This window comes from Camelus dromedarius, chromosome 24, assembly GCF_036321535.1.
Source record: "Camelus dromedarius isolate mCamDro1 chromosome 24, mCamDro1.pat, whole genome shotgun sequence".
NCBI lineage: Eukaryota > Metazoa > Chordata > Mammalia > Artiodactyla > Camelidae > Camelus > Camelus dromedarius.
The window spans coordinates 7,552,658-7,578,750 of NC_087459.1; the positions used below are offsets into that span (position 1 = coordinate 7,552,658).

The 26,093-nt window shown below is 51.9% G+C and overlaps 1 protein-coding gene across 3 annotated transcripts in view; it reads right to left on the bottom strand.

Moving 5' to 3' along the window:
• The window catches only part of LMF1 (lipase maturation factor 1), an 83,488-nt gene that overhangs the window by 42,224 nt on the left and 15,171 nt on the right, over nt 1-26,093 (bottom strand). For 2 of the 3 annotated variants that reach the window (XM_031447787.2, XM_031447785.2), the window contains exon 3: nt 22,008-22,018. In XM_031447787.2, the coding sequence (XP_031303647.1) occupies nt 22,008-22,018 (11 nt within the window). The other variant, XM_031447790.2, reaches the window with a different exon arrangement.

Consider the following 26,093-nt stretch of genomic DNA (forward strand, 5'->3'; position numbering starts at 1 on the left):
TTTGACACTTTTCTGTATTTGAGATTTTTCATAATAAAATGTCGAGGTAGAAATATCATTTACTCTTGGATGCTCTGTGGATTTCTGAAACCCAGTTCCAAATCAGTTCTTCATTTGGAGAGAAACAGGTGAGTCTGCAGCAAAGCAGTGCCTGGGAGCAGCAGTGACACCAGCGCTGACAGGCGACATCAACAGGTGGACCATCGCCCAGCTAGCGTCTCCAGGGACTTGCTGCTTTGCTGAGCCACATGCATCTGTGCTGGGTGCTCTGGGGCCGCCACAGTGTACTCTGCACCCATCTGAAGATGATTCCTGAAGCAGACATAAGCCTGGACAGGGGTGCCCTGAGGAGGGAGCCAAGCGAGGCGGCGGCCAGAGCCCACAGCAGCACCAGGCTGTGGCCAGGCCCCGACTGAGGGTGGGGGAGAGGGCCCTGCCAGCACAGCTGTCACTCAACAGAAGAGGGAAGTGCAGAGCCGAGACGGGGATGCGTCGGGGCCACCCTTCTGTGGGGACCTGGTGTGTGGGACGCCCCCGCCCAACACTGGGCACACACCTGACCTCCCTCAGACACCACGAGGGCAGAAAGCAGGAAACGTCGGTGTTTGGTTTGTTTATAAGACTTCAGACAACACACCCATCGCTTGTTTCGTCTCCTTCCTCCCTGTTCACGGGATGGGAAACCTTTGTGTCACAATATGCTTCAAACTCACCTTTCTTGTCTCAACAGGAAAAACTGAACTTAGTTCCTCATGTGACAGCTTCTCTAGTTTTATCCTGAGAGATCATCTTCATCAAATTTGGACTCCTTTCACATGGGGTGCACTTTACTACATATGTGATTTTATGAGAGCAGAACATGGAGTGACGATCAAGGCTCTGAGTGGACCGTACACAAACTTCCACCTTTTGAGAAAGTACCTCAAAAGTCACTTGTTCCGACCCCTTCTCTACTTGGCTGTGAGAAAACTCAGGGGCCACAAGGCCCATGCCTGAGGCCCACATGGCTGCACAAGTAGGGCAGGTGGACACGGGTGTCCCGGGCAGAGCCAGACTACGGAGAAAGCATGGCTGGAACACCCCAATTGCCTGCCGCAGGCATGGGGACCCCGCCTCCCTCGTGCTCCCTGGAAATCCCTCAAGAGCTAGCAGACCCCACGTGGGCATGCGGAGCGGCCCCCAGAGCACGGGCCTGCCTTCACTGTCACCTCACTCTGCACAGACGTGGTGCACAGAATTTTAATGTGCAGCGTGAGTGACACTAATCAAAGTGACATGCAAGTGGCAGAGCCCAGAGACCCGCCTACATGCCGGGAAGCAGGTGCTGGGCCTGCTGTCACCTTAGGGATATACATGTCACCTGGCCCTCCTGCCTCCTTCTGAACTGGGGGAGCCTTCCTTACCCTGCTGGGTGCATCTCCCGCCACCCCGCCCCCAGCTCACCAGAGCTGTTTTCCAGGCCAAAGCTGAGGCTGCCTCCTCACTGGCCGCCCCTCCAGCCACCAGCGCTCGCTGGCACCGCTGGGGAGGAGAGGGTGGCCTGCACCCACCTGCTCTGCTTCCTCTGTTGGGGTCCCGCGGGTGTCAGCAGCTGCGCTGCCGGCACAAGGAGCACCATTGTTCTCTATGGGCCAGAAAAACAAACATGCGGGTGCTGCTGGGTGGTGCTGAGGAAATGCTGAGCCCTCCGCCAAGATGCGCGCTTGTGCACGGACCTCTCCGGAGGGATAGCATCTGGCCCCTTCATGGGGGCCCAGGAGGTTCCACCCATGGGAGGGGGCATCCCACCAGTGGCTTTGGGGTGACAGTGAGCCAGCGCCCAGGAGCCACACTCGCCTGCTGCTGGAACTCTCGCCTCTGTGGCTACTGGCTCTTTTTCCAGTAACGCAAACCAGCCTAGACCAGCCTTATCTGGGGAGCAACCACATGAATGGAAGCGACACCCCAGGGGCTGAGGACCAGTGCCCTGCCCTCCACGCTGGACAGAGGGGTGGCCTTAGGCTGAGGTACAGGTGTGGGCGGCCTCCAGCTTGCCAGCTGTCTCCAGGGACTGCCCCCCACAGGCAGCAGGGCGGAATGGGCCGTTGGGGACGTGCAGGGTCGCCCAGCCCCACCCTGAACAGAGCTAGGGGCTGGCCGTGGTCGGTGGCCTCCAGGTTTGAGGGTGGCCACAGCCCTTTACTTTGCTGTCTATGTGCAGCTTGGGTGCCTGCAGGCTAGACCCGCCGCGGCCAAGCAGACTCAAGCGGGTGGAGCTGGTGGACACTCGTTGCTCTCCTCCTTCTGGCTTGTGTTTCTGAACCCACGGCCCAGGACACATGGCTCGTGTCTGCCAGAGCTGCACGCCAAGTCTGAGGAAGGCCCACGATGTGCTGAATCTGGACTCTGGGTCTGACCTGTGACTCGCAACTCCCTTGCTCCTCCACGCAGCTCAGACACTTGCTCCCCAACTACTCCCGCCTACACGTGGTGCTGACGTTCGGCTCTCTCCTTGGGGGCCTAGGAAGATCAGAGAATCCCCCTCCAGGAGGCCTGGCGACATGAAGCACTCAGTCAACGGGAAGCGGGTGCTGCGTCTCAAGATGGACGCGGGATGGGCCTGGCCACTCCTCGTGGGGGAGTCTCACTGACTGTCTGCTCTGGACGGGGAAGCCGGTGCACCCACTCCGGCTGACGAGGAGGCTCAGAGCAGGCTCTCCAGGTGCCAGGCACTGTGGTCACCCAGAGTCAAGGCTGCACAGGCTAAGCTGCTGCTGACCAGGGAAGAAATGTGGACTAAAACAAGGTTTCCGTGGCGGAGACCACCTGATGGCCACTCTGATACCAACTGAGGCCTCACAACCTCCTCGAAACTCTCAGTTACTTAGAGAGAATAATTAAGTGTCGCAGGCGTGGATTCTTCAAAGATGACAGCACCATCCCCGTTATGAGCAGGAAACCCATTAGCTTCATGGTTAAAAATGGGAAAAGGAGAGAGCGCTTCCCTCCTGATGGGCTGTCACTCGCCTGAGCCAGCCCCGCCCCCAGCTGCCCTGGGGAGCACTTGCAGCTCTAAGTCACTCTGTCTGTAAAGGGTATGTCTCTGTCACACCAGCCCATTTTGCAGTCACTGGTGGCAAAGGGCAGTTTTACACCTTGGGGACAAGAAAGTGCCCAGATGCAGTTCTGGGGCCACCGTGTCCCCACAGGTGCCAACACCTTGCTCTGTCGCCAGCATGCCACCGTTAAGCGCAGCTAGAGCCATGGGCAGGTGGGGCTCAGAGACCAAAGAACGAGGTGTGGGGCAGCAGTAGGGGTGCCGTCTGGAGGGATGACTTAGACTTTGGCCCTGGCAGAACCACTGTGAGGTTCTGCATCCTGCTCACGGCATCCGCAGGACCTCACAGTGGCCACATGCTTGGATCAGTGGGCCAGTGGCGGCACTGGGGGAGGGCTGGGAGGGAAGCCCAGGCAGAAAACATGGTCAGCAGTGGTGGGACATGGAGGCAGCCCCAATTCCCTCTGCTGTGACACCCACCAGGTGCTGTTTACCCACTCCCTGCTGCCGCTTGCCGACCTCAGGCAGCGGGAGAGGAGTGTAGACTCTGGGCTGGTAAGCTTGGGTCTGTACTCAACATGTGAGGCCCGAGTTACTGGAACATCTCCGGCCGTCGAGGTCCAGTAAAGTGACTTCTGTGAGTGATCAACACCTGAGAAGTCCCAGCTCCACAGAAGCGGCCGACCTTGGACTGGGCTCAAGTGGCAGGTGGAGAAAGGGCCCCTCTTCTGGGCAGAAGGTCCAGGGGTACAGGATGCGCCCTCCACAAACCCTGACAAGTCCGGTCCTGCTTCTGCTACTGTGTTCCCTCATGACACTCCTGTTCCGCAGAGCTGGGCCTGAGAGTTCTTACTATTGCCACTCGGTGTATAAGGGAGATTCCACTTGAGAAAAACTGTCTTGCGAGAGCACAGACGGTCAGCTGCGTGTGGAGGTGACCCCGCACTGGACAAGCCTGGAGCTCACTCCCTCAAGCCAGCTGGTGCCCTGACTCCCACTGGTGCAGAGCCACAGATTATGGAGAAAAGGACAGGCCTTGCTGTGTTGTGTCTCCCTGAGAGCTGGGCCTGGGTGGGGAGGGACCGCACAGCAGCCAGGAGTGGAGGGAGATACTGTCCCTGAACCGCCAGCCCACCTGTCACCCAGACAGGATCTGGGAGAGCCACAAGCTGCCAGGTGACTGCTACAGACACTGCTCTCCAGAAGGGCACACTCCACCAGACTGGCTGAGACACTTTCCTCTTTGGTTGAGACAAAGCACAACATGAGATCAGGTTTAAAAAAAAAAAAAAAAAAAAAAAAGGGAGGTTTTCCTTCAGACAAAATCCACCTGTCCTTCACCTGGAAGGGGCATTGGGCTACTGTAAGGTCAGGAAGCCCACCCGGCCTGCAGCCTTACATCCCCCTCCTAACAGTCACCAGGCCCCCAGCCACAGCCAGGATGGCTGCATGTGCACGGGGAGGGGAGGGCATCAGCTTGCCCAAGTCCACACACCCCTTCCGCTCGTCAGAACTGCTTGGCAGAGTTGTCCTCGCTGTAAGGAGAGACTGGGGCCCGTCCTCCACTGTCCTCAGGGCCCAGGAGATACTAACACCAACCCCGCCCCAGAGATGCGGCCACCTCCCCGTGAGAGCTTCTGCTCATCTCCTGCCGGGCCTGGTCTAGAGCCTCCTGTGCCTCCTGCCCCTAGGAATCCTCCAGAACCGGCATGAGGCGGGCAAGTCTCTTAGGACACAAGCCCCATCTGCCCAGTCTCCTGGTCACTTCTCAGGCACATGAGGATTTACACCAGAGATTAGATGGTAAACGGGAGCGCATTTTCCAGCAAGTAAGTATTTCTGAAAGAGTTCATTAAAGGCTTCACGCTCTAAATAAAATCATTGTAAATCGCATGCTACCAATTAGGAAGCATTTAGAAAATTGCCAGTCTATGTCTTAAGGATGTCCTTAGGCACTGCAGGCAATAGGAAGTGACCTGGTGACCCACACAGGAGCCCTCCTCCCACTGCACTTGGTCACGGTGCTGGATAATACTCAGTTGCTGTGGCAACTAGACTTCAGAGCCCCAGGTGTCCCCTGCTGCTCAGATCCACACAGGTGTCACTAGCTAGCCTGAAAACAAAATCCATAGTAATGACCTTAGCTGGCTTTATTGGTTTGGGATAAACACAAGAATGCTTCCTGTCAACGGAAATGAGACTTGGCAACAAAGGTTTTTCAGGATTAATATATTCCAAATATTTAACATATATCAGGCTGAAGGGCACAGGGCCTTACTACTTCTTTGTCTTTGTTTTCTGTGCATGAAAATTAGCTGAAGCTCGTCGCAAAGTGCCTTGTCAGACTCCTAATGAGACGCCAGGCAGTGCTGTCCCAGGGCTGCCTGTGATGACGGGATGTTCTGATTTGGCTTCTGCCTGTGCTGTCCAGGACCCTGGCCATGTGGGACGCTTGAGCTTGAAACACAGCTGGACATGGTCAGGGCAGATCTGGACCCTGCTCTTGGTCAACCCAGGAGGCACGTGTGTCCACAGGCCTTGCACAGAGTGGCCAGCCCATCCCAGTACCACAGAAGGGTGAGCTTCTGCCCCCTCCCCACAACCTTGTGCTGTGAGAGTGGGGGTCACCCTCACTCCTCTTAACCTTGGAGGATGACCCATTTTACCCACAGCTTCTCGAAAGTGTCTCCATATACTTGTGAACACGGTGCCAGCGTCCTCCCTGCTGCCCACAGCAGGCCCATCACACAAGGGAGGGTGGGCCTCGCTTGCAGGAGAGGCCGGCGTGTCTAGTTACTACACAGACACTCGGACTGTCAGAAATGACGGGGAGGGTCAGCTCATCTGGAAAGGAGGGAATTACGCACACTTCTCCACCCGGTAGGCGGTCAGGTCAGAGGTCATGGCAGCCCTTAGGCCTCTGCCTCACTTAGACTGGGGGTCAGTGCCAGGGAAACACCAGTGTTCGTCCTTCCCTCCCCACACCTCTGTTTGTCCCCATGCCTGAAAATAAGTGATCACAGCTTCATAGCCCTGGGAAGCTGGTTGTCTCTGGCCCTCCAGGAAGGTCAGTGTGATGGGCACCCCACCCCACAGGCCTACAATGGGCAGTGTGAACACCCCACGAGGATGAGGAGGGGAGGGGCAGGCATCTTGGCCACCGAACCAGGACCCAGTAGGCAATTCTGGCAGCCACAGTCTCAATCAGGGTCTGTGTGGTGGCTCAGTGACCCCGGGATGGGTAGTGATGACCTCAGGCACCATGTCCTTGTTGCCACCAGAAGTTTCCAGAAGGATTGGTGTACAGGAGAGGATCAGGTTTCAGGTGAGTCAGCTGATGCATATCATCACAGGAAAATACCATGAGTGACCCACAGTAGAGAGGGTGAAGCTGACCAGTGCCCCACTGACTGCCTCACCCACTTGCTCTGCCCTGGGGTCTCCTTCCTGGCAGGCAAACCCAGGCCCCATAGATCTCTGCCCCCAGTGCCCGTCCCGACTGCCCTCGGGTCAAGTGTCTGCTCAGACACCACCTTCTCAGGAAGGCCTTCGTAGATGTAATGTTTGCAACTAGGCTTCAGTCCACCCTGGCACTGCCTCCCAACAGCACTCACCAAGCCCACACACTGCTTATTTCACTTCCTCCTGTTCTCCATTCCTTCTACATCCAGGACACAAGCTCCAAGCAGACAAGGCAAAGCGTCCATGATAAGTATGTTCAAGGATGTAAATGAAAATATGATCATAAGACATAAACAGATAAGAGAACTTGGAAGAGAAACAGAACTATACAAAAAAAAAAAAAAAAAACAAATTCTAGAAGTGAAACTATAATTCAATAAAATAAAATTTAAAAAAAATTCCAGAAGTGAAAAATATCTGAAATTTAAATTCTACTTGATGAGCTTAATAGCAGATTGGAGAACAGAGAATAAAAAGGTGGTAAACACGAAGAGAGTTCAAAGTTATTCAAGCTAAAGAAAAGAGACTTAAAAATTGAATAACAAAAGAACAGACTTCCAGGAACTGGTGGAATAACATCAAAAGTTCAAACATATGTGTAATTGGAATGTGAGGAGAGGAGAAAGAAATGGGGCATAAAAAAACTTTGTAAAAAATACTGGCAAAAATTATTCAAATTTGATAAAAGACATAAATTACAAATTCAAAAACCTTAGGGAATCATAAGCAGGATAATATTCTTCCAAAATGCCACGTGTAGGCACATCATAGTCAAACTGCTGTAAACCAAAGGCAGGACCTCCAAAGCAGTGCCAGAAAAGACATTACATTCAGAGAGCTGACATGAGGAATAGCAGCCGACTCCTCGTCAGAAACAATGGAAGTGAGAAGTCAGTGAACCAAACGCAGTCTTGATCCTGATGGGCTGTCTGCTCCGAGATGGGAGCCAGGAATCCAGAAGCTTTTTAGACAACAAGAGACCTAAACTGCCTGCATGAGGAGGAAGTTGAGCATAATCCAAGAACATTCTGGCGATCCCAGTACAGGTGTGAAGGGAAGAATCACTAATCTCTATTAGCAGCCTCTATCAGGCTGTTTGTCTAAGCAAGGCAAAGGCAGAATGCTATCTGTCATAGAACATGCTGAAAAGGCACTCGATAAAAACAGACCATTTTCTTTTGGACATAAATCAAAGAGGTAAGACTTTGACCTAAGTCCTTATACTAACAACAATGAATGGAAAAAATATTACCCATCATTATAAAAAACCTTGTGGCCTATGGATGAGAAAGCAGGAGAAACTTGTCTAACATTAAGTAAGATCTGCTTTCATTCCAGGCATTTTCATTTCATTTTCCAGAATACTCTAGCTGCCATTCACACCATTAACTCTGTCCTTCCCCACCAGCCACTGAAACCAAGGATCTCATGTGGAAAGGACAGGACACAAGGGTCCTGCGGAGTGGGATCAACTGAGCAGGCCCTCTGGGAAGTTATTGGAGGAGCTTGGCACGAAGCAAACCTTCCCTCCTCACAGGGAGCATCAGGTGGGGACCAAAAGTCCTGTGAGTTCTTACCCAGACTCAACCTTAGAATAGAACAGATTCAGTCTTACCTTTTCCCATTACCTAAATGGGAGTGGTGACTAGTTGGGAGAGAGCACAAGGGGACTTCCTGAGGTGATGGTAATTCTCTGTGCATTGATGAGGGTTTGGATTACCCAGGCACATGCATCTGTCAAAACTAACAACATCTACTTATGATCTGCACATTTCATTGTGGGTGAATTCTTTGTCAAGGCAAATACCTGAACATACACTGAGCTCTTGTTAACAGCCTGCACACTGAATCTTTTTAGGGGCAGAGGCACTGATATCTGGCATTTACTTTGAAATCCATCAAAATATATGATGGACTGACGGGTAGAGAGTTAAATAAATTAGCTAAATAACAAACTAGTAAAATATAAACTGTAGAATCTAGGTGGGTCCAGAGATAGGTTTTTTTTACTATATAATTCTTTAAACTTTCTCTGTACGCTTGAAATTTTTCATAAATGATTTTAAAAGTCCTATTCAACACTGTAGTGGAGGTCCTAGCTACTGCAATAATGAGAAAAAGAAATAAAAGTTTAAGGTTTGAAGTGAGAAAAAAAATATGACTGTCTACATAGAAATTAAAAAACAATAGGAAAAAAACCCACAAGAGAATCTACAGAAAATGAGCTCAGCTACTGAATTTAAGGCGTTAACAGAGTGATTGGAAGTGACATTAAATGGAGTCCTCTGGGATGCTTGGGACCAAGTCCTTCTGAAAATTAAGTAAAGGAAAGGGTGATGGGTTTATTCTGACTGCCCCAGAGAAACTGCATTTAGAGCAACTGAAGAGTTGATGAAGAAACATTACTTTGATTAAAAAAAAAAATCCAAGACAACAAATGCAAGCAGAACAACAGAGTTGGAACACCAGCACCCTGCAGGCCCTAGTGGGTGAGTTCAGGCAACGACCGAGGCTACCGGGGCCCAGCGGTGTGGCTGGTGGGGACTTTCTAAGGATGGAGCAGGCTGGGAAGGCCTTCCCTCAGCAATCTTACCACCACAGAGGGGAAAGGCAGGCTGTGCCCCGTGACTGGCTGCAACAAGAAAGTCTCTGATGTGGTCTGGTGCTCTCCAACCAGCTCCTGGGCGGTGGGGGGCCCGGGGAGGGAGTTAGCCCCGTGCAGCACGAGCCTGGCGCTCCCTGACTGCAACACGCTCGTGTCAGAGCTCATCAATGAAATGTGTCGAATCCTCATCTGGACAGATTGACTATAGACAGGGCATTTGTTTGAGACAACCGGCAACATTGGAACGCTGACTAAATACCTGATAGAACTGGTCCTAAGTTTTTAGGCACCATGATGGTACTGTAGTTACATTGCTCTTAAAGGCCCCACCCTTTAGAGGTGTTCAATGAAGAATTTCTAAACGAAGTGACACAATGTACGGGGTTTACTTCAGTAGAGGAGCGGAAGGGGAGTCGGTGAATGGAAGGCCAGAGTGTGCCTGAGGATGGTGGCGTCTTAGATGGCTCACTGGGCACATAAGGTCACTCTCTTTGCTTTCACATTTGCTTGAAATTTTTCATAATCAAAAGTTAAAGAAAAACAAACAAGCAAGGGATTCCCTCATCTTCTGCCTGGACGTTTCAAACTGCCCGCTGGCGCTCTCACAAAACGTAAGCAAATTGTGAAACGCTGCTCTTTACGCTGCCATTTGTTCTAGAAGCCAAACTTACAGTGTATGTGGGGAAAAGTCTTCAAAATACGTATTTAAAAGCTTTCTGGAGAAAATCATTAACCATTTTGGAGGGACACAGAAGATAAATTAAAAAAAAAAACTCAAAAGAATGAGCATGAGTTCTACAGGAGAAGCCATCAGAACAGCTGTAAGTCATCATCCTGGCAGCTGGGGTGACCCGCCTGCAGCGGTTGAGTCTGATCAAACCACTCAGGCATAACTCTAAAAACAATTACAACTCTTTTCCAGGACAAGACAGGAGATGTGTTTTTCCGAGTGACTGGTTTCCCAAGGAGGCTCAGAACTGGAAGCTGAAATAGGGCTGAGACGCTTCTCTGACTGTTTGGACCCAGAGGTCCTCTAACCATAGCCTGAGGTAAAGCGGGATGTGGGCAGAGACCCTGGCTCCACACGCCTGATGCAGTGCAGCTGACCCAGAGCGTGGGCGTTCTGTAGGGCAGGAGGGAAGAAAAGCAGGACCCAGGATCCAGGTGCAGATGGCCACATCCTCAAAGAGAATGTTCTGCTCCAGTTCAATGTTCACATAAAAAAGAGGGTGCACCCACCCAAACGTCCAGTGGTATCAATTGTCCTGAACCCGGGTCCTGAACCAAATGGTCGGGGGGCAGGGGCCAGAATTTCAACACTGAAAATGGTGTCCTAGTGTTTATGCTGCAAGGCTGACACTTGTCCTGCTGTCACGTGCAAATGAACTAGGGTGAGACCACCCCCTCCATCCTGCAACAGCCAGCGCTTCTCACCAAATTAGAACCTGAGACACACCGATGTGACAAGACCTTCTTGTGAGCCTCTCAACAAAACCACACACGCAGACTTGAATCGTAGGAAGAAGGGGCCGGGCCACCGAGAGTCCAGAGGAGTACGAGGCCTGGAGAAGTCCGCTGGCGCGACCAGAATCAGGTCTTGTTTCCTGTGTCACTGCTTTCATCCTCCAAGCCCTGCTGCCTTTCTTGAGGCAGATCAAATAGCTCTTCCTCAGATGAAAGGACATTTCTTGCCATCAAAAAATACAAAACCCAAGACACAGCACAAATGAAACGGGTAGAAGGACACTGAACTCACCAGGCCCTGAGGAAGTGCCAAGCACCTGGCTGGATCCCGGTGACACCCCCTCCCCATGTCTGTAGACCTGCCGAGCACTGGGCACAGAAAAGGGAAAGTCTTGAGCAGCTTTCTGTCGCACCCCTCCGCCGCTCTCCTGTTTGGCCCACCGCCCGCAGCAGCACATCAGCGAAGCTCAGACCATGAGGCCATCATGACCCCTCCCTGTCTGCTCTACGGTGTGGATGCGCCCTCCAAGAAGCATTGTCTCCAGGACCATCTGTGGGTCCAGGAACCCTGGCCAGTGCCTCCTGCCAGGCAGCAGTGCAGAGAGCAGGTCAACTTTAAGACTGGGCAGAAACTGGCCCCTCCTCTGTGGCTCAATACCCTGCCACCCACCACAGACCTCCACCCTCCCAAGTCCCAGCACACTGGGTCCCCACAGCCCCCAACCCAGATGGGGCCTGAACCCTGCCTGCATTCTGCCTCCACCTACAGCTCACTGAGACCCCTCCCAGAGAAGGAAGCGCCTTTCCACGGGCAGAGGCACTCCTCCCACCTGAGCACCTGGCCAGCAAGTCCCTTGGCCTCAAGACCCCCCCACCCAACTGCCCAGGGTTCTCAGAAGCCTGCCATGAACACCGGCTCCTCATGTCTGAGTCCTGCTCATATATGTTCATTTTTATTTCATTTTGTTAAAACTAACATATTGACCCTTAACTGAAGGCAGAAGTGTTCAGTGAAGATAGATCAGAACTAGAAAGAAGAATAAAGTTGTCTGCTCACCCAGAGATAAACCTGGTTAATACCTTGCTCTCAGATTTCAAAACAGATTTGACAGATTTTTAAAGAAGCAAAATGGAATACAGTGCATGTTGCTTAAAACCAATGTTAAAATATCACAAGTGTTTCTTCATATACTGAACGGCACTGTGGTCACCAAATCATATTGTACAAGGACCCACAGAGAAGAGACACACGTATATGGAACTAGTTGCCAGTGGCTGACCCTCTGAAACACCTCTTTTCCTCCCAGCACAAGTAGTCCTCGGTCTGGGCCTGGCCCTGCTGTAGCAGCCCTGCCGGGGAGATGGTGACCAGCCCGCACATGCACAACCATGCTGATGTCTCGTCCTCCAGGGAGGTCCCTACCAACTCATCTGCCCCAGTGGCACCTGTCCCCAATCCCCAACCCCCAACCCATCCAGTCATGAGAAAACACCAGATAAGCCCAACTGGAGGAACATCCTACCAAATATATGACCAGACCTGCTCAAAACTATCAAGGTCATGAAAACCCAGGCAAGTCCAGAGACCAGAGGGGACGAAGGAGCCATATCGGCTAATGCAGAGCAGGGACCCTGGACTGGAAGGGGCACTGGCAGAATCCAACAGCATCTTAGTCCAGCTGTAGTGACTGGTGCTGTGGTAAGATGTTGACTAAGGGGCTGGACGAGGTGCCCTGGTGACTCTGAACCATCTCTGTAACTCCAAACCAACGTTGAGATCTTTTTAAGGTGTTGTTGACTCATTTCATCAGGATGAGCTGCCTAAAGAATCTGGGACACGGGGCTCTGTCTCGGATGACCTGGCTGAGGCCACTGCCCCTCTAGTAGCCCCCTGGGCTCAGGCCGAGGAGAGCAGACCCCAGACGGCCCTGCGGCCCTTGCTCTGTGGCTGCCTTCCACTCTGTGCTGCCTTCACTTGGGTTCAGGAACTAACTGTGAACGTTCTGCACAGCAACTCCTGTGTTGGCTCAGGGTGCCATTCCCAGCCCGGGGGCTGATGCCCAAGGAAAGCTACTAGAGCGTCAGTGCACACGATCGCCCAGAAACACGGGAGCACACGCGCAACTGCACCAGCATTTCTGGGTTTGGAGATATGTGCACTGAAAATCAAAGAAAACACGGCATCAGGTTTCTTGATGCTGTGTGCACCCACTACCAGCATGGCCTCCCAAGCTGAGGGTGGCCTGGAATAGGTGTGAGGCTTCTCTCCAGAGTGATGACCGTCTGCCTTCTCATGACAGCTCAGAGGACCTAGAGTCCTCGATTTCAAACACAGGCTCCCCGTGGGCCAGCCGAGCTGTAATTAAGCTTCTCTGTCCTATTATCTGCAGGGACAGTGTGAACGGGGCAAAGCCCGGCCCTCGTGGGGCTGACAGACTGTGGGGGAGGGGCACACAGCACATTCGGAAGATCCAGGGCAGAGGTGACAAGCTGGAGAAGAACAGGACTGGGACTGGGGCTGGGGGAAGCCTGCCTGCAGGGGAAGGAGAATGGGGGAGCACACGGCTCCCCGGGGCACATCCCACAGCAGGAACAGCCCGTCTGAGGCCAATAAGTGTCAACGGACGTCACGCAAAATTGACCCCTGAATCCTGTTGGAGATCCATCTTCTAAATGCCCAGAAGACAGTTACTGAGGCTGAAACCAAATGGAAAACCTCGTGAAAGGGACATCAATCTGAGACCAGTCAACACACTGGTGATAAATACAGGGGAACCTACTTTAAAGAGGTAGAACATTTTTGGTAGGAGATGACATAGCCATTAAGAAGGGATTTGTTATACGCACTTGGGAACCATTAATGATACTAAAACTGCATCGGTGTCTGTCTCCATTCAACGAATCCACACAGACAAGAGCTGCTATTGTAACAGCAACAAAGCATGGCTTCCTCGTTTAAAATTTCTGTTTTAAAATATCAAAGCATTTACAAAAGAAACTGGCACACAGCTGCTGCTCCAGAGCTAACCTAACAATGCTGCTCCCTGTTACTGCGCTGGCAAAGGTCAGGCTTGCCGACGCTGTTCCCCCCGTGCCAACAATGGGGCATTGGAGCCAGGAAGCTCCAGGGACACACACCAGACTCTGGAGGTTCCAGGCCAGCCAGTGGCTGAGATGGTGTCCGGTGAGACCAAGAGCCCTTCTCTGGCTCCTCAGCACTCACTGCAATTCAGGACACACAGGTGGTTACCTGGCAGGGAAGCCTGTCCGCCTTGCCTCAGACAGGCAAATGTTAAAGCTGAAGAAGTAGAGAGAAAGACCCATGTTACCAGCTGCTTTTAGCTGTTTTATATAAACATGATCAATAAAAGGGTTTAAAAATAATCCTTCCTGAGAATACTGCTCCAGACCACAACAGGGAGAAATGCAGTGGAGATGTGGCTGGGTCTCTGGCCTCACCTCCATCACAACGAGGCACCTGCCCTGCGAACCACAAGGATCCTTCAGATGGGGAGACAAACGAAACCTAATCTGGCAGAGGGTTAACCTGCCCACCATCTCCAAATCCAAGGCCTCAAAACCATGTGCTCCTGGCCAAAACAGAAAGCTCCATGAAAGGGGAGAAGGAACTGATAGATTATCTGATGTGTCTGATTCAGTAAAAAATAGTATTGGGAGAAGTCAAGCAGTTGTGCTGGTGAACTTGGAACAAATTGCTGAAACATGATCAGAGATGAAAAACAAAGCAAAACAAAAAAGGAGAGGCAACTATCAACTCCAGAAAAAACAAAGAGTTACTAGGAAAAAATTATTATACTTCATTATTGGCTCAGCAGTCAATAATATTTATGTAGTTATAATAATGTAAAGACTAAATACTAATTTCATAAAAATTGTATTTGTGACATAGTTCAACTGAGATGGTAAGGGGAAGAGTGTTAGAAATGTGGGAGAGTAATGACAGGAAGTACATGGATAACGTCTAAAGGTGATGCATTAAGAACGACTTGTGTAAACATATAACTCAGAAGTGTGAGGTAAATTCAGAAGTGCTGGAGGACACGAAGGAGTCACTCTGAGAACAGGACGGGGAGAGCAGAGGTAAACAAAGGTAAGCTGTTTCTGTTATAAGCTGTATAATACAACTGGAATTTATAATCCATTCACATGTCTAATTTTTCAAAAAAATACTTAAAAGAACAATCTTCAGGCCATATTATCTAGGTGTAGTGTAATAAAATCAGAAACTGCCCAACAAAAAGTAACCTATAAAACCTTAAGTGTTTGGGATTTTTGATGCTTGTCTCTAAACAGCACTTGGCCAAAGAGGCACCAGCATATGAGGGTTATAATACTACCTGCCACTGTCAGGGAACACTGAGGTCTTAGCGGACAGGGCCAGGGACACAGTCAGAGGGGAGTGACCACCTGTCCCCATGCTTTTGTTTGTAGATAAGAAGAAAGGAAGATTAATGAGTTAAACAATCAGCTCGAGATCTTAGAAAATAATAAACCCCTTCCTCCTCGAAGGAGGAAGCAACCTGTAAAAAGTAAGAATTAATGAGCCGGAACACACTTAAAAAAAAATCTGATAAATAAAACCAGCTCTTTGAAAGGACCCACATGACTGCCGTGACACCGGAGAAGGGAGGAGACAAACACGCATCATGCAGGAGAGTCTGGGGGCGCCGAGAGGAGGGGGTTGGAGGGGGAGGGCCGGCGGGCGGCACACAGAGCCTAGTCTGTGGGACCAGCAGCAAGTCTCCAGAGAACAGGTGGTGATGAGACTGCCCTCAACACCAGAGAGCCAGCACCAAGAAACTCCATAGTCAACTGCGATACTAATATTGATTATACTATGAACTAAAAAGGAAACACTCATCAAACGTCTACTCACCTTAATAAAAATAAAAGATAAATTAGAAGCATTTCAGACAAAACCCACCTGAATGGGTTCAGGACTGGAAGTATGAGTTACAGCAACAAGATGCTTCTTCAGTATCTAAAATTCTGCATATTAAAGAGGTGAACATGTTTTTAGAAGCAGAAATGGGTAACTAGATGTGATAGAACAAATTAGAACAAGCCAAGTGTTAACCATACGAATAAGAAAAAATGGTCTTAAATACATTTTTTTCCCAGGTTCCACCAAGTAATTTTCATCAGCTATTACCAAGAGAAGAAAGGCCCATCTGGGAAACACTGACCCCAGTCTAACGCATCTGCTTGTGCGCAGATTTGAGCAGGCACCTAAGTAAAGTAGGTACAGACAGGGAGGCGGTTAAGGTGGGACTACCTTCAGTCTCCCCCAGCCCCTTACCTGCTGCTCCTCCTCCTCCAGCAACAAACAGTGACTTCTGGGCAGCACACTCCTGCAACTGGTGCTCCCAGTGACCCAAGAGAGGGGACAGAGAGGAGAGAGAAGGCCATAGCACCAAGGAGGAGGCCCAGGCTGGGGGCAGTAGTGGGGGGCGAGGGGGTTTGAGGCCAACCAGGGCCGCCGACGGTGAGACCATGGCAAACACGGTGACTGTTTCTCTCGCATTGGAAATAACCACCTCTGCTGGCTGAGGTGGTTCACGCTCTCCAAGTATCACGTGGTGGCCCTAAAAGTCACCCAACTCAGGCTCTCTGTCTGTCCTGAGGAACCGTCACGCAGAACTCACCGTCCCAGGGAGTTGGGTGGAGGGCTGGGGAGGGATCGAATCACCCAAGTGCAGGGACGAGCAGGTGGGTCTGCAGCCTGGCAAGCTCACAGGATGCGGCTGGCACGGCTGCCTCTGATTATGGGAATAATTTAATCACAAGAAACTGCTTTCCTGGACACTGGGCTGGGGGGAGAATCAGACAAACCATGAATGAAAGCAGAGGATATGAGAACCAGGCGAAGCTTGGTGCCGGGGCTGACAAGGGTCTGGAAATGGTTTGGTGGATCTGCTGCGGCCAAGGCAGCTCAGGGTTGTGAGGCCGGCTAATCGCTTCCTGCAGGCAGGCTCCACTCTGGCACCAAAAGGTTTTAATAAAAACTCCCAATTGGGCCAGTAAACCCCTCATTAAGCTGTTTTTAAAGCATGAATTTAAGAGCGGTAAGGGTCACAGGGAGCATTTAATTTACAATGGCTGGCGAGAGGTGCTGCTGTGACAGGGAACGTAGGGTTCAGGTGTCCAGTCCGACATGGCCCTCGACCTGCCTGGAAGTGGAGTTTGGCAGAGTGAGGCGGCAGTAGCAGAGCAGGGCACCAAAGGACAGCAGCAGGTGACACAGCTGAGACTCAGCCCATCCACTGAGGTCCCTACACGTAGCCCAGGCCCTCCATGCCTGCATACCTGTGGCCACCTGCACATCAACTCCCTGCCAGACACCCACCTGTCCAGGACACTGCCACCTGTCCCACTCCCCACCCCGGTTCACCTGTCTCACCTCCCTGGCATGGACCTCCCACTGCAGCCTTGGTGTGTTTAAACTCAGTGATTCACTCCCTGTATTCACTCCCTGTACCCACCACGAGGATGGCTCCTACAGGGATCCAGTGTGTTCCCAGCTCACACAGCATATTCCGGGTAACCCCTTGGATGTCTCTGCTGTGGGCCTGTTCCCTGGCCCTGCGGTTCACGACGAGACTCCAACATTCGCCCAGCCCGAAGGAACAGTCTGGACCAGCAGACACTTCGTTTTCACAATAACAGGATAAAACAGAAATTTGTCCATTGAGCTTCTCACTGAAACCAAGGATCCCTAAAATGTCCAATTCGTAGCCTGATGGGCCTGCAGTAAAACATGAATACTCCTTCCCTGAAAAGGAATATCCCATGTGGAGCCTTTCAGAATCCTTCCCTAAAATTCCCTCCACACCTCTCCCTCCCCTGCAAGGATGAGAAATAGGGAAATAAGTCCCTTGAGAGAAAACTCCTAAGGAATAAATCAAATGCACTTACGTTGTGCCTTTTAGGAAGGCAAGGCTCCTGGGCTCCTGACAGAGGAGCATCAGTGCTGGGAGATAGAGACAGGGAGGAAGGTGCCCGGGGGTCACCTGCCTGGGGGCACCATCTGCATATACTGAGGTCCCTCAAGATAAAATTAAATCAAAGAAGTTACAAAACCCTCCCAAGGCCTCGGAAGCCTTTCAAGAAGATGGGAAGCCACAGGAAAGCACAGGCTTCCTCATGTCTGTCTGTCTGGGTGTGAGGACACTGTGAAATGGCCAAGGCCTGGGGCCGGAAAGGACCCTCAACACAGCTTGGCCAGTGTGGATCGTTCAATGTCCCGCAGAGTCGGCCAACACAGCACCCTGGCCTGCAGCCTACACCTCTGGCACTCTTGCCTGCCCAGGTCTGGGAGGGGCCTGCCTCTGGGCACAGTCACCCTCTGCTCGCCCTGACTTCAGCACACACGGGCAGAGGGAGCCTCCTTCCTGGAGTGTTGACTCCCTGTCGCTTGGCCCGGGGCCCCACAGGAGCACTGGTCAGAAGGGCATGGGCCAAGAACAGCCTCATCCTGGCGGAAAAGGCCAGAAAGCCCTTCCCGGAAGCCCCAGAGCCACACCTGCCGGGTTCCTGCGCTGTTTTCAAATGCAAAGAGGCTGGCATAAAGTTCAAAAAAAGTTCATAGCCCCAAGGTCACAAATATCAAAAAGCACACTTCCTGCAGGGGAGCAGAAAATGGGCCACACTTATAGGTGCAGAATAAAAGACGTTTTAGACCCATTCTTTGAAGTGAAAGTTACCAAGCCAGGGGCCTTCAAAGTACACAGCAGAGATGCAGCCACAGCAGAGAAGCGAGTCACACAGGACGCTGCGGTTTCCTGCATTCGTGTGGCCTCTCCTCAACCAGCGTCACATCCACCTACAAGTGGACGGTGGCTGGGGACCCCATGGTGGAGATGTGGGATGTTCACAGAAGCTCGGACCTCCTGGGAAGTGTTGGTTCTGAATGGAGGGAGTGACCAGGAGGAGGGGTGGCTATGTGGACCCTCTGGGCAGGGACTGTGCCCCATGTCCAGATGAGGGGTCACACCTGCAGACTGCACCCAGGGAAGGTCAGAAAAGATGGGCTGGTGGAGGCCCCAGAAGAAATGACTGCAGGGACTCCTCCAAGCAGCGCTGCCAATGGAAATCTTTCTCCACAGCAGTGGACACCATCTGAGATCTGTGTGGCCATGGGGTGCCTGAGCCCTGGACGTGGCAGGGAGATTGTGGAGCTAGGGAGCAAGCCCCAGGGCCCCGTATTTCCTGCATCTCAGTGGCCTCACACCCATCAAAGAAGGAACAGAATGTAAATGGATGTAGAAAAATAAGTATAAACAAGACGATCGACTCACTGAGAAAACCCAGTTCTTGCTGGGGCCTGAGGCAGCTGAGGGAGGAAAAGCCCCAAAGGTCCAAAGCCCCTTAGGTCTGGCTCCCCAGGCCCGGCCCAGGGGTCACGCCTGAAGCATCGGTTGCCTTCTCTCCTCTAGGCTTAGTGAGCAGGGCACAGACAGAAGCATGGCAGGTGAGGGTGAGAGGCTGGACCAGGCGTCTGGACGGTCAGTGGGAAACGACCAGCGAGCTGCTGCAGGGTAGACACCACACTGATCCAGTCATATCTCAGGGGCCTCATGAGGGAAAGGTATGGATGACCTCTGAAGTCACAGCCCATTACCACAGGGGCAGAGAAGACTTGTGAAAGACACCCCACAACACCGATGGAAGTGCAGACAGAGCCGCCTGTTTAATTCAGAGCTGGTGGCTGCGCCTCCTGCCAGTGATACCCCTGCTCCCACAAAGGCTCACATGTCACTTCCACGGGGATCCCAGGGCTGTGGAACCCTCGTGCCATGGCCTCACGGCTCGTAGCTCGAGACTCAATGAATGGTACCCACCCTCCCCCTTTCCCCTGCAAAACACAGGACTTTATAACTACCCAGGACCCAAGCCCAGAGGCTGCTCCCACAAGTCAGGCTCTGATACTTTTGTTCATCACAACAACTGGAAAGGAGAATCAAGTAACTTTTACTAAGCAAAGAGGGTTTATCTGAATGCCAGGCAAGGCCGCTTCCCTGAGGGAAGCCTGACCTCAGACAAGCTGGACATGGAGCTCGCACAGCCAGGCTGTGACCAACCATGCAGGCTGGACTTGCACTCAGGACAAGAGAACATTCCCAAGTCGTCCCACTGCTTCTTGCTTAAACCACCAAACCCTGAGCACAGAGACAGAGATCCAGGCAGCTTCCGGTGCAAGGACCGGCCATTTTGCCAACGCTCAACACTTGATTGTTTAATTCGGAAGGTGAGAAGCGACACCGGCCCACAACACCCTGATCACTGTGCTTTACATGTTAAATTAAAACTACTGCTTTGTTACCTGCTTTTCTAAGGCAATTACAAGTCAGAAAACTTTTTATTTACCGTTATCTTAAATCCCACTGCTCTACCTTCCTTCCATCAAGTGGACCCGAACTCCACTGCTGTCCCTCTGACTCCATCCTCTTGAAGAACTCGCTTTGCGTGGGGGCTGTGGGGCCAGTCTGCCTGTTGCTGGACAATGGCTCTGCTGGGTGACAGTGGGGCCTCCTTCCTGGGACCTGAAGCTCCAGGTCCCTGTCCTCTGTAGGCAGAGCCTTAACAAGAGTGGGGATTATCATCTTTGTCCCTCTGGATGTCCCTCCTAACTCGGGTCGCAATTAAGATCTTCATGCTCTGCCTTTGGCAGTTTGCTATAATGTGTCCAGGACACGTTGTATGTTAGTGGTCTCTGAGATTCTAAGTCAGTGGCATTTTGCTTTTCATTCATTTTGGAAAATTCTTGGCCTTAACTTCTTCAAATATTTTCCTGCCCTTCTTTTCTCTCTTCTGCTCTGGGTTCCATTACCTTCATGTTAAGTTCTTCATTCTGTATTTTTCATTTTTTTCCATCTGTGTTGGATATCTCAGGTTCACTGATTTTTTTTCCCTCAGCTGTGTCTGCTCTGCAGTGGGTACATTTTTGGGGCGTATGTATGTGTCTAGTAGTTTTTTGTCATGTCAACCACCGTGTGTAGAAGCCAGTAGCTACTGAGTTGCACATAATTACCCAGAAGTAAGCATGCATGGCGGGGCAGGGGGCAGGGCTGGACAGTCTAGCCAGAAAAGTTGTTCAGCCCCAAACACAGGCCATGCAGGGCCCATGCTGAGCAGCCCTTGGCCCTCAGCTGTCTTCACCTCTGGCTGGGAGGCCTCACGTCTGCCCTGTACACGCGTATGCAGTCCTGGGTCATGAGACTGGGCCCAAGTCTGCGTGCAGAACTGTGGTTCCCTTCCCTGGCTCTCTCCTCCCGGACCCTCAGACCAGAGGAAGGCGGGCCTCCCTGCAAAGGACGGGATGCCCCACGCGAGCCTTCAGCCCTAACACGCCTTCCTGGCCTGTCCTTCCCCAGGGCCTCTGGCAGGGAGGCACACACATTCCCACAGAACCTTCTCCTGTCTGGAGCTTGGTCCACAAAACCAAAAGGGAGCTCGAAGCAGAATTAAAGGAAAAGTGACATGCGGATCTGTCTGTCCCGTGGCAGGAACAATGGTAGGACAGCACAGGAGTCCTATCTCCACCCTCCAGTCGATTCTACCAGCAGCAGGTCATCTGCCTGGCTTATCACTATGGCTGGCATGGCTGGTGCTCAACTGACGTGGAAGGAATGAAGAGAGAAGATGGAGGTGAGGCTGCTGCAGTGAGGGGAGCATCTGCAGGAAGCAGAGTCCGTGCACGAGCATCAGGGGTGGAACAGCCACCCAGCTCCCTTTCCGCCCTGCTCAGATCTCAGCACCGCAGACCAACGGGCCGCAAGAACTTCGCCCTGGAACTCGCAGTTCTGCTCTGCTCCCCAAGCTCCCCGAGAACCTGGGCCAGCCCTGCACTAAGCATGCCTGTCCGGGACCGACTTAGGGGAGGCCGTCCTCGCTGCCCCCAGTGGGAGCCCCGGTGCTCGATGGCTCCATGACTGCTCTGCCTGTAGCTTTCCCGCAAAGCACAGACAGGACCTAAAGTCTACCCACCCAAAACCAAATGCTAGCTTGTACCTGGGAAACCTCCTCTGCACAGTGTGTCCACTGAGGAGGCAGGACCGTCTGGGAGGAGAATGTGGGTCCAGGGGACACTGAGGGGCTCACGTCACCAGCTGCTCCATTCCCCAAAGGGAACGACCTGTGAGGAAGCAATGGGACCTCCCGCACAGGATCCATCTCCTGAATGGAGACCACTGTTAGCAGGAAGGACCTGATACCTGAGGTCCCATTATGGCATGAGGCCCTCACCCCAACAGGAGGCCTGGGTGGGAGGCAGGTCAAGTGCAAACATGCTGTCAGACCAGACTGTGCACCCAAAGCAAATAGGGGGGCCAAGCAAGAAAAGCCAGGAAATGCAGGAAGATACATACCCCAGGTTAATGCTAAACTCGGCATGTGATATCCTAAATGACTGTCACTTACCAAATGAATACCTGAAAAACAAAAGAAAAATGTATCAATTTAGGCATGTTTTACCAAAAAACTTCCAATTTAAGCATCATGTTACCTCATTAAATACAAAGCAGCCCAGTGACTCCAGGACAGTGTGGGGACAGGCAAGAGAGCTTATGACACTACTGAGGCATGAGGTGAAGTGAGGGGAGATCTGCCCAGTTGAATGTAAGCTTAGGGTCCACCCTCTGTCTGTGATTCAACTGGCGGTGGGTTGTTAGCGGTGAGTATGATTTAGTGAAAAAACCTGGGGACAAGTGGACTCATAATTCTAACCTGTGTGTTCAAAGGTCAACTGTACTTGGTTTTCCTGCAGTGAATAATTTCCATCAAACACCATGAAAACGTCATACTCTGGAATCTCCAATTTCAAAGGAGCCCCCCATTATCCCAAGCACAGTTTTTAAGAGAAGCAACTCTAAATGAAGGACTTATCAGACATGTCTGTGGATCTGAGGGGAGTTGGGGGACTGGTCCAGGATGCACCCTGGGGTGGGAAGACGTACTGAGCACAAGAATGCTTATGGACCTGAGTCATGGAAGTAACCCCCAACGTAAGAGAAGGGGACCCGGATGGGACTGCACTGGCCCTGGAACAGCCACTCCTCATATTTGAAGCCTCCGGCCTGCAGCCCACATTAACACCAACGTCCACCAGCGCACTCCAGGGTAGAATTGCCATCAGTATCTTTAACTGACCCTGTGACTGACTATGCGGAATAAAAAGGAGCGAGGCACCGGCACTCACAACACCATGCATGAGCGTCTGCTCCGTGAGAGAAGCCGGACGCGAGGCCTCGCGCTGTGACCACACAACTATGAAACATCTGAGCAGGTGTGTCCAAACAGAATGGAAGCAGATGGGCGGCCAGGGCTGGAAGGGGACATGGCTGGGAGGGTATGAAATGTGTCAGACTAGACCGTGATGGGTCTTGCACATGTTAAATGGTTACATTTTATGGCACATAAATGATGACGTTAAGAAAAACAAATAGCTGTCTGATGAAGTACGTGTGAATGAAAGGGTGCGGGGATGGTCTATTGTTTTGTTTTTTAAAGAAACTCAAGTCCTCCCTGCTCTGAGAGACTTAGATTTTGCTCCCAAACAGTGTGTTAATGCCTTACCCCCACCTGTCTGTTAAGGACAGGCACTCCCTCTCGGAGATGGCCAGCTCACTGACAGCTCATGTCCATAGGAAGGACAGAAATCAGAGAAGCAAGAAGGGGTCTGTGCCGCCCTGCACATAAGCCAAGTGTCCGTAGCGCCTCTGCCTTGTCCTAGACAAGCGACTCCTTCACGAGGCTCTGATTTTCACAGGCCTCTGATTGGAAAATGACACCAGGATCCAGTGACTTCTCATTTTGTGAAAAGTTATCACAGATAAATATTTGTTAAATTACTCTCTCCTGGCTGGGACCGGTTAGTCGTGAAACTGCAGAATCCTCCCACTTCCTTGTCCGGTGCAGAGCTTCCCGAAGGCCTGCTCAGGAGGCAGGGAGATAGGAATTTGTAATGAAGTGTGTTCTAACAAGCCGCACAATTCCTGATGTGTGTATGAATGTCACGAGCCGACGGCCAAACAGCAGCAATACAAGATGGAAAGGCCGCCAGGACACCGCCCTCACCGGACGTGGGACCCGCCACGGCACTGGCAAGCCACATGCAAGGGCAGGGAAGCCTTTCTCAGTGTCTGACGACCACTGCCCCCTCCCGTGTCCCAGCTGAGGTGGCTCTGGGCAGCAGGTGGAGCACTCCCCTGACGAGGACGTGGGGATGAGGGGGCTTCCCTACGAGTGCGGGAACTGCACCCGACAACGCGCCTCAGCTCCGCCCTGCCCCAGGGGACAGGGCCCTGGCATCGCCAAACAATGGAGGGAACGGCACCTTCCTGCTGCCAGGAGCTCGTAAGACTCCAGCAGGGATTTATTTCTATGCAGCAAACATATTCACACCTGTAAGAGTGACTGGACCACAGGCAGGGGCAGCAGAGCGTGTCACTGCGTTTCAGGCCCAGAGCCAAATAAGGTTTTCATTTTCAACAGTCCGAACGCAGCAGCCAGGCAGAGCGTTCCCTCCATGTTTCTGCAGCTTCTGGCATCTGCTCTCGGCACTCTTTGAAATCGATACTCTGTCCCTTCTGCCAGATTGAAGTGCCAAGGTGGCTTCCTTTGCAGGAAGGGACCCCTGGAGCCCTCGACCTTGGTCCAAGTTTAGGGAGATAATCCTTTCCTCTTTGTGGGGGGCCGAGAAGGTAGGAAGAGGAAAGGGCAGCTATACAACCATCCTTAAGAGCAACAAAAAGGTCCTCTAGGATCACCGCCAGGCAGAGCACAGATAATAGAATCAGAAATCTAACTTTCTGGAAAAGTTGATGTTAACGAGAGAAACTGGAGCAGAAGGGACAATGAGGACTTCTGATGTTGTTTTAGCAGGACAGTGCCAGGCCCTGTCAGGTTCTCCTGAGACCACTCCAATTTTATGCAATAATAATTAATGAACTCTGGCCTTGTCTCTCTTTCAGGGTCACTGATTTCCAAGATGTTTAAACTCCTAGAGCAAGAGGACTAGCACCCAGAGCACCAGAGTAAATACGCATGAGTCCACAGTGATATGACCAATGCTGAGTAAATATGGGACACGGGACAGACCTGTGCGGAAGAACCTACGTCACCGTGTGCACGCTCTGCCTTCAAGGATGGGCCAACTCCCCTCCCTGTATGTGGGCTGCGCGCCCACCAAATGCGACGTCCTCCAAACAAGAACACAGAGTTGACTTCGGACAAAAAGAAGACCTTGACAGTGGAGATACCTGAAGGCATGACTCCAGCCAGAGGTCAGAGTCACTGTCAGCAGAACCAGCTCCCTGATACATGTGTGGACAACAGCACTACACCTCTGGTTTTCCTCCCAAACCCACCATCACCCTGTCAACAATGAGGAAACCTCAGACAAATCCTGCCGGAGGGACATTCTACAAAATCCCTGTCTGGTCTTCCTCAACACCATCAAGGCACCAGAAACAGAAGAGTCTGAGATGAGATTGTCCCAGTCCAGAGGAGCCCAAGGAGGCATGACGCCAGAGGATTCCTTCCCAGGGAGGGAAGAAGCAAGCAGATGTGAATAAACAACTGTGTCGGTACTGGCTTGTTAAGTGTGACAAGTGCACCGTCTAACATAGAGGATGGTAGCAGGACCGGGAGTCAGGTACACAAGAACTCAGCACTGCTTCTGCAGTGATTCAGTAAATCTAAAACTATCCTAAAAATGAAGTTTGTGAAATTAAAAAGAAATTGATGGAGCTGGGCAGCAACGGAACCTGTGCCTCAGAAGAGCTGCCTCCAATTCCGCAAACAGAGCACAGGCGTCACCGTGAGGCTAGCCCAGCATCCCTCCTGCGAGCGCAACACCCAGGGCTCTGGCAATGTCAGGTTCTGGCCAAAACAAGACAACTCACCCCAAAATGAGGAACCCAGCGAGGCACCTGGCTGCTGACCCAGTGCCCAGCTGCCTCCCGCCTCAGCCCGCCTGACAGAGCTGTGCCCCCAGCCAGCAAGGTTTCCTCTATAGAACCAGATGGAACTACATATTTCACAGAGTTGCCCACCCTCGGGGACGACTGTGACTACTGCCACCCCCACCCCAACCTCAGGTACCACTAAAACCCGCTCCTCCACGCTCGATTGTGAATGATGGCAGGGTGTGATCACCAAGCACTGGCTTGGCACTGCTGCACTTGTGTCTCCCTGCACGTGGCCCAGGGGCTCGGGGGGCTTCTCACTGATGGTTCACAGTGGCTAACACTTTCCTCAAGGAGGAAGCTCTTGGAATGGCCCATCACCTAAGCTAAGCAGCTCTTATGCTTCCGGTCTTCCAGAATACTGTCCAGTGTCATCGAGAAGACACCACAGGCACCAGAAAGGCTCCGTCTAGCAGCTGGCTGCCTCCTTCCCTCAGGGGTAGAGAGCTTGACCAACCAAGACGGAACAAAGTCACAGCCTAAGAAAATGCCTCGAAAGAAGTGGGCCTGCTCCTCCTTTTCCCTTCCACCAGCGAGT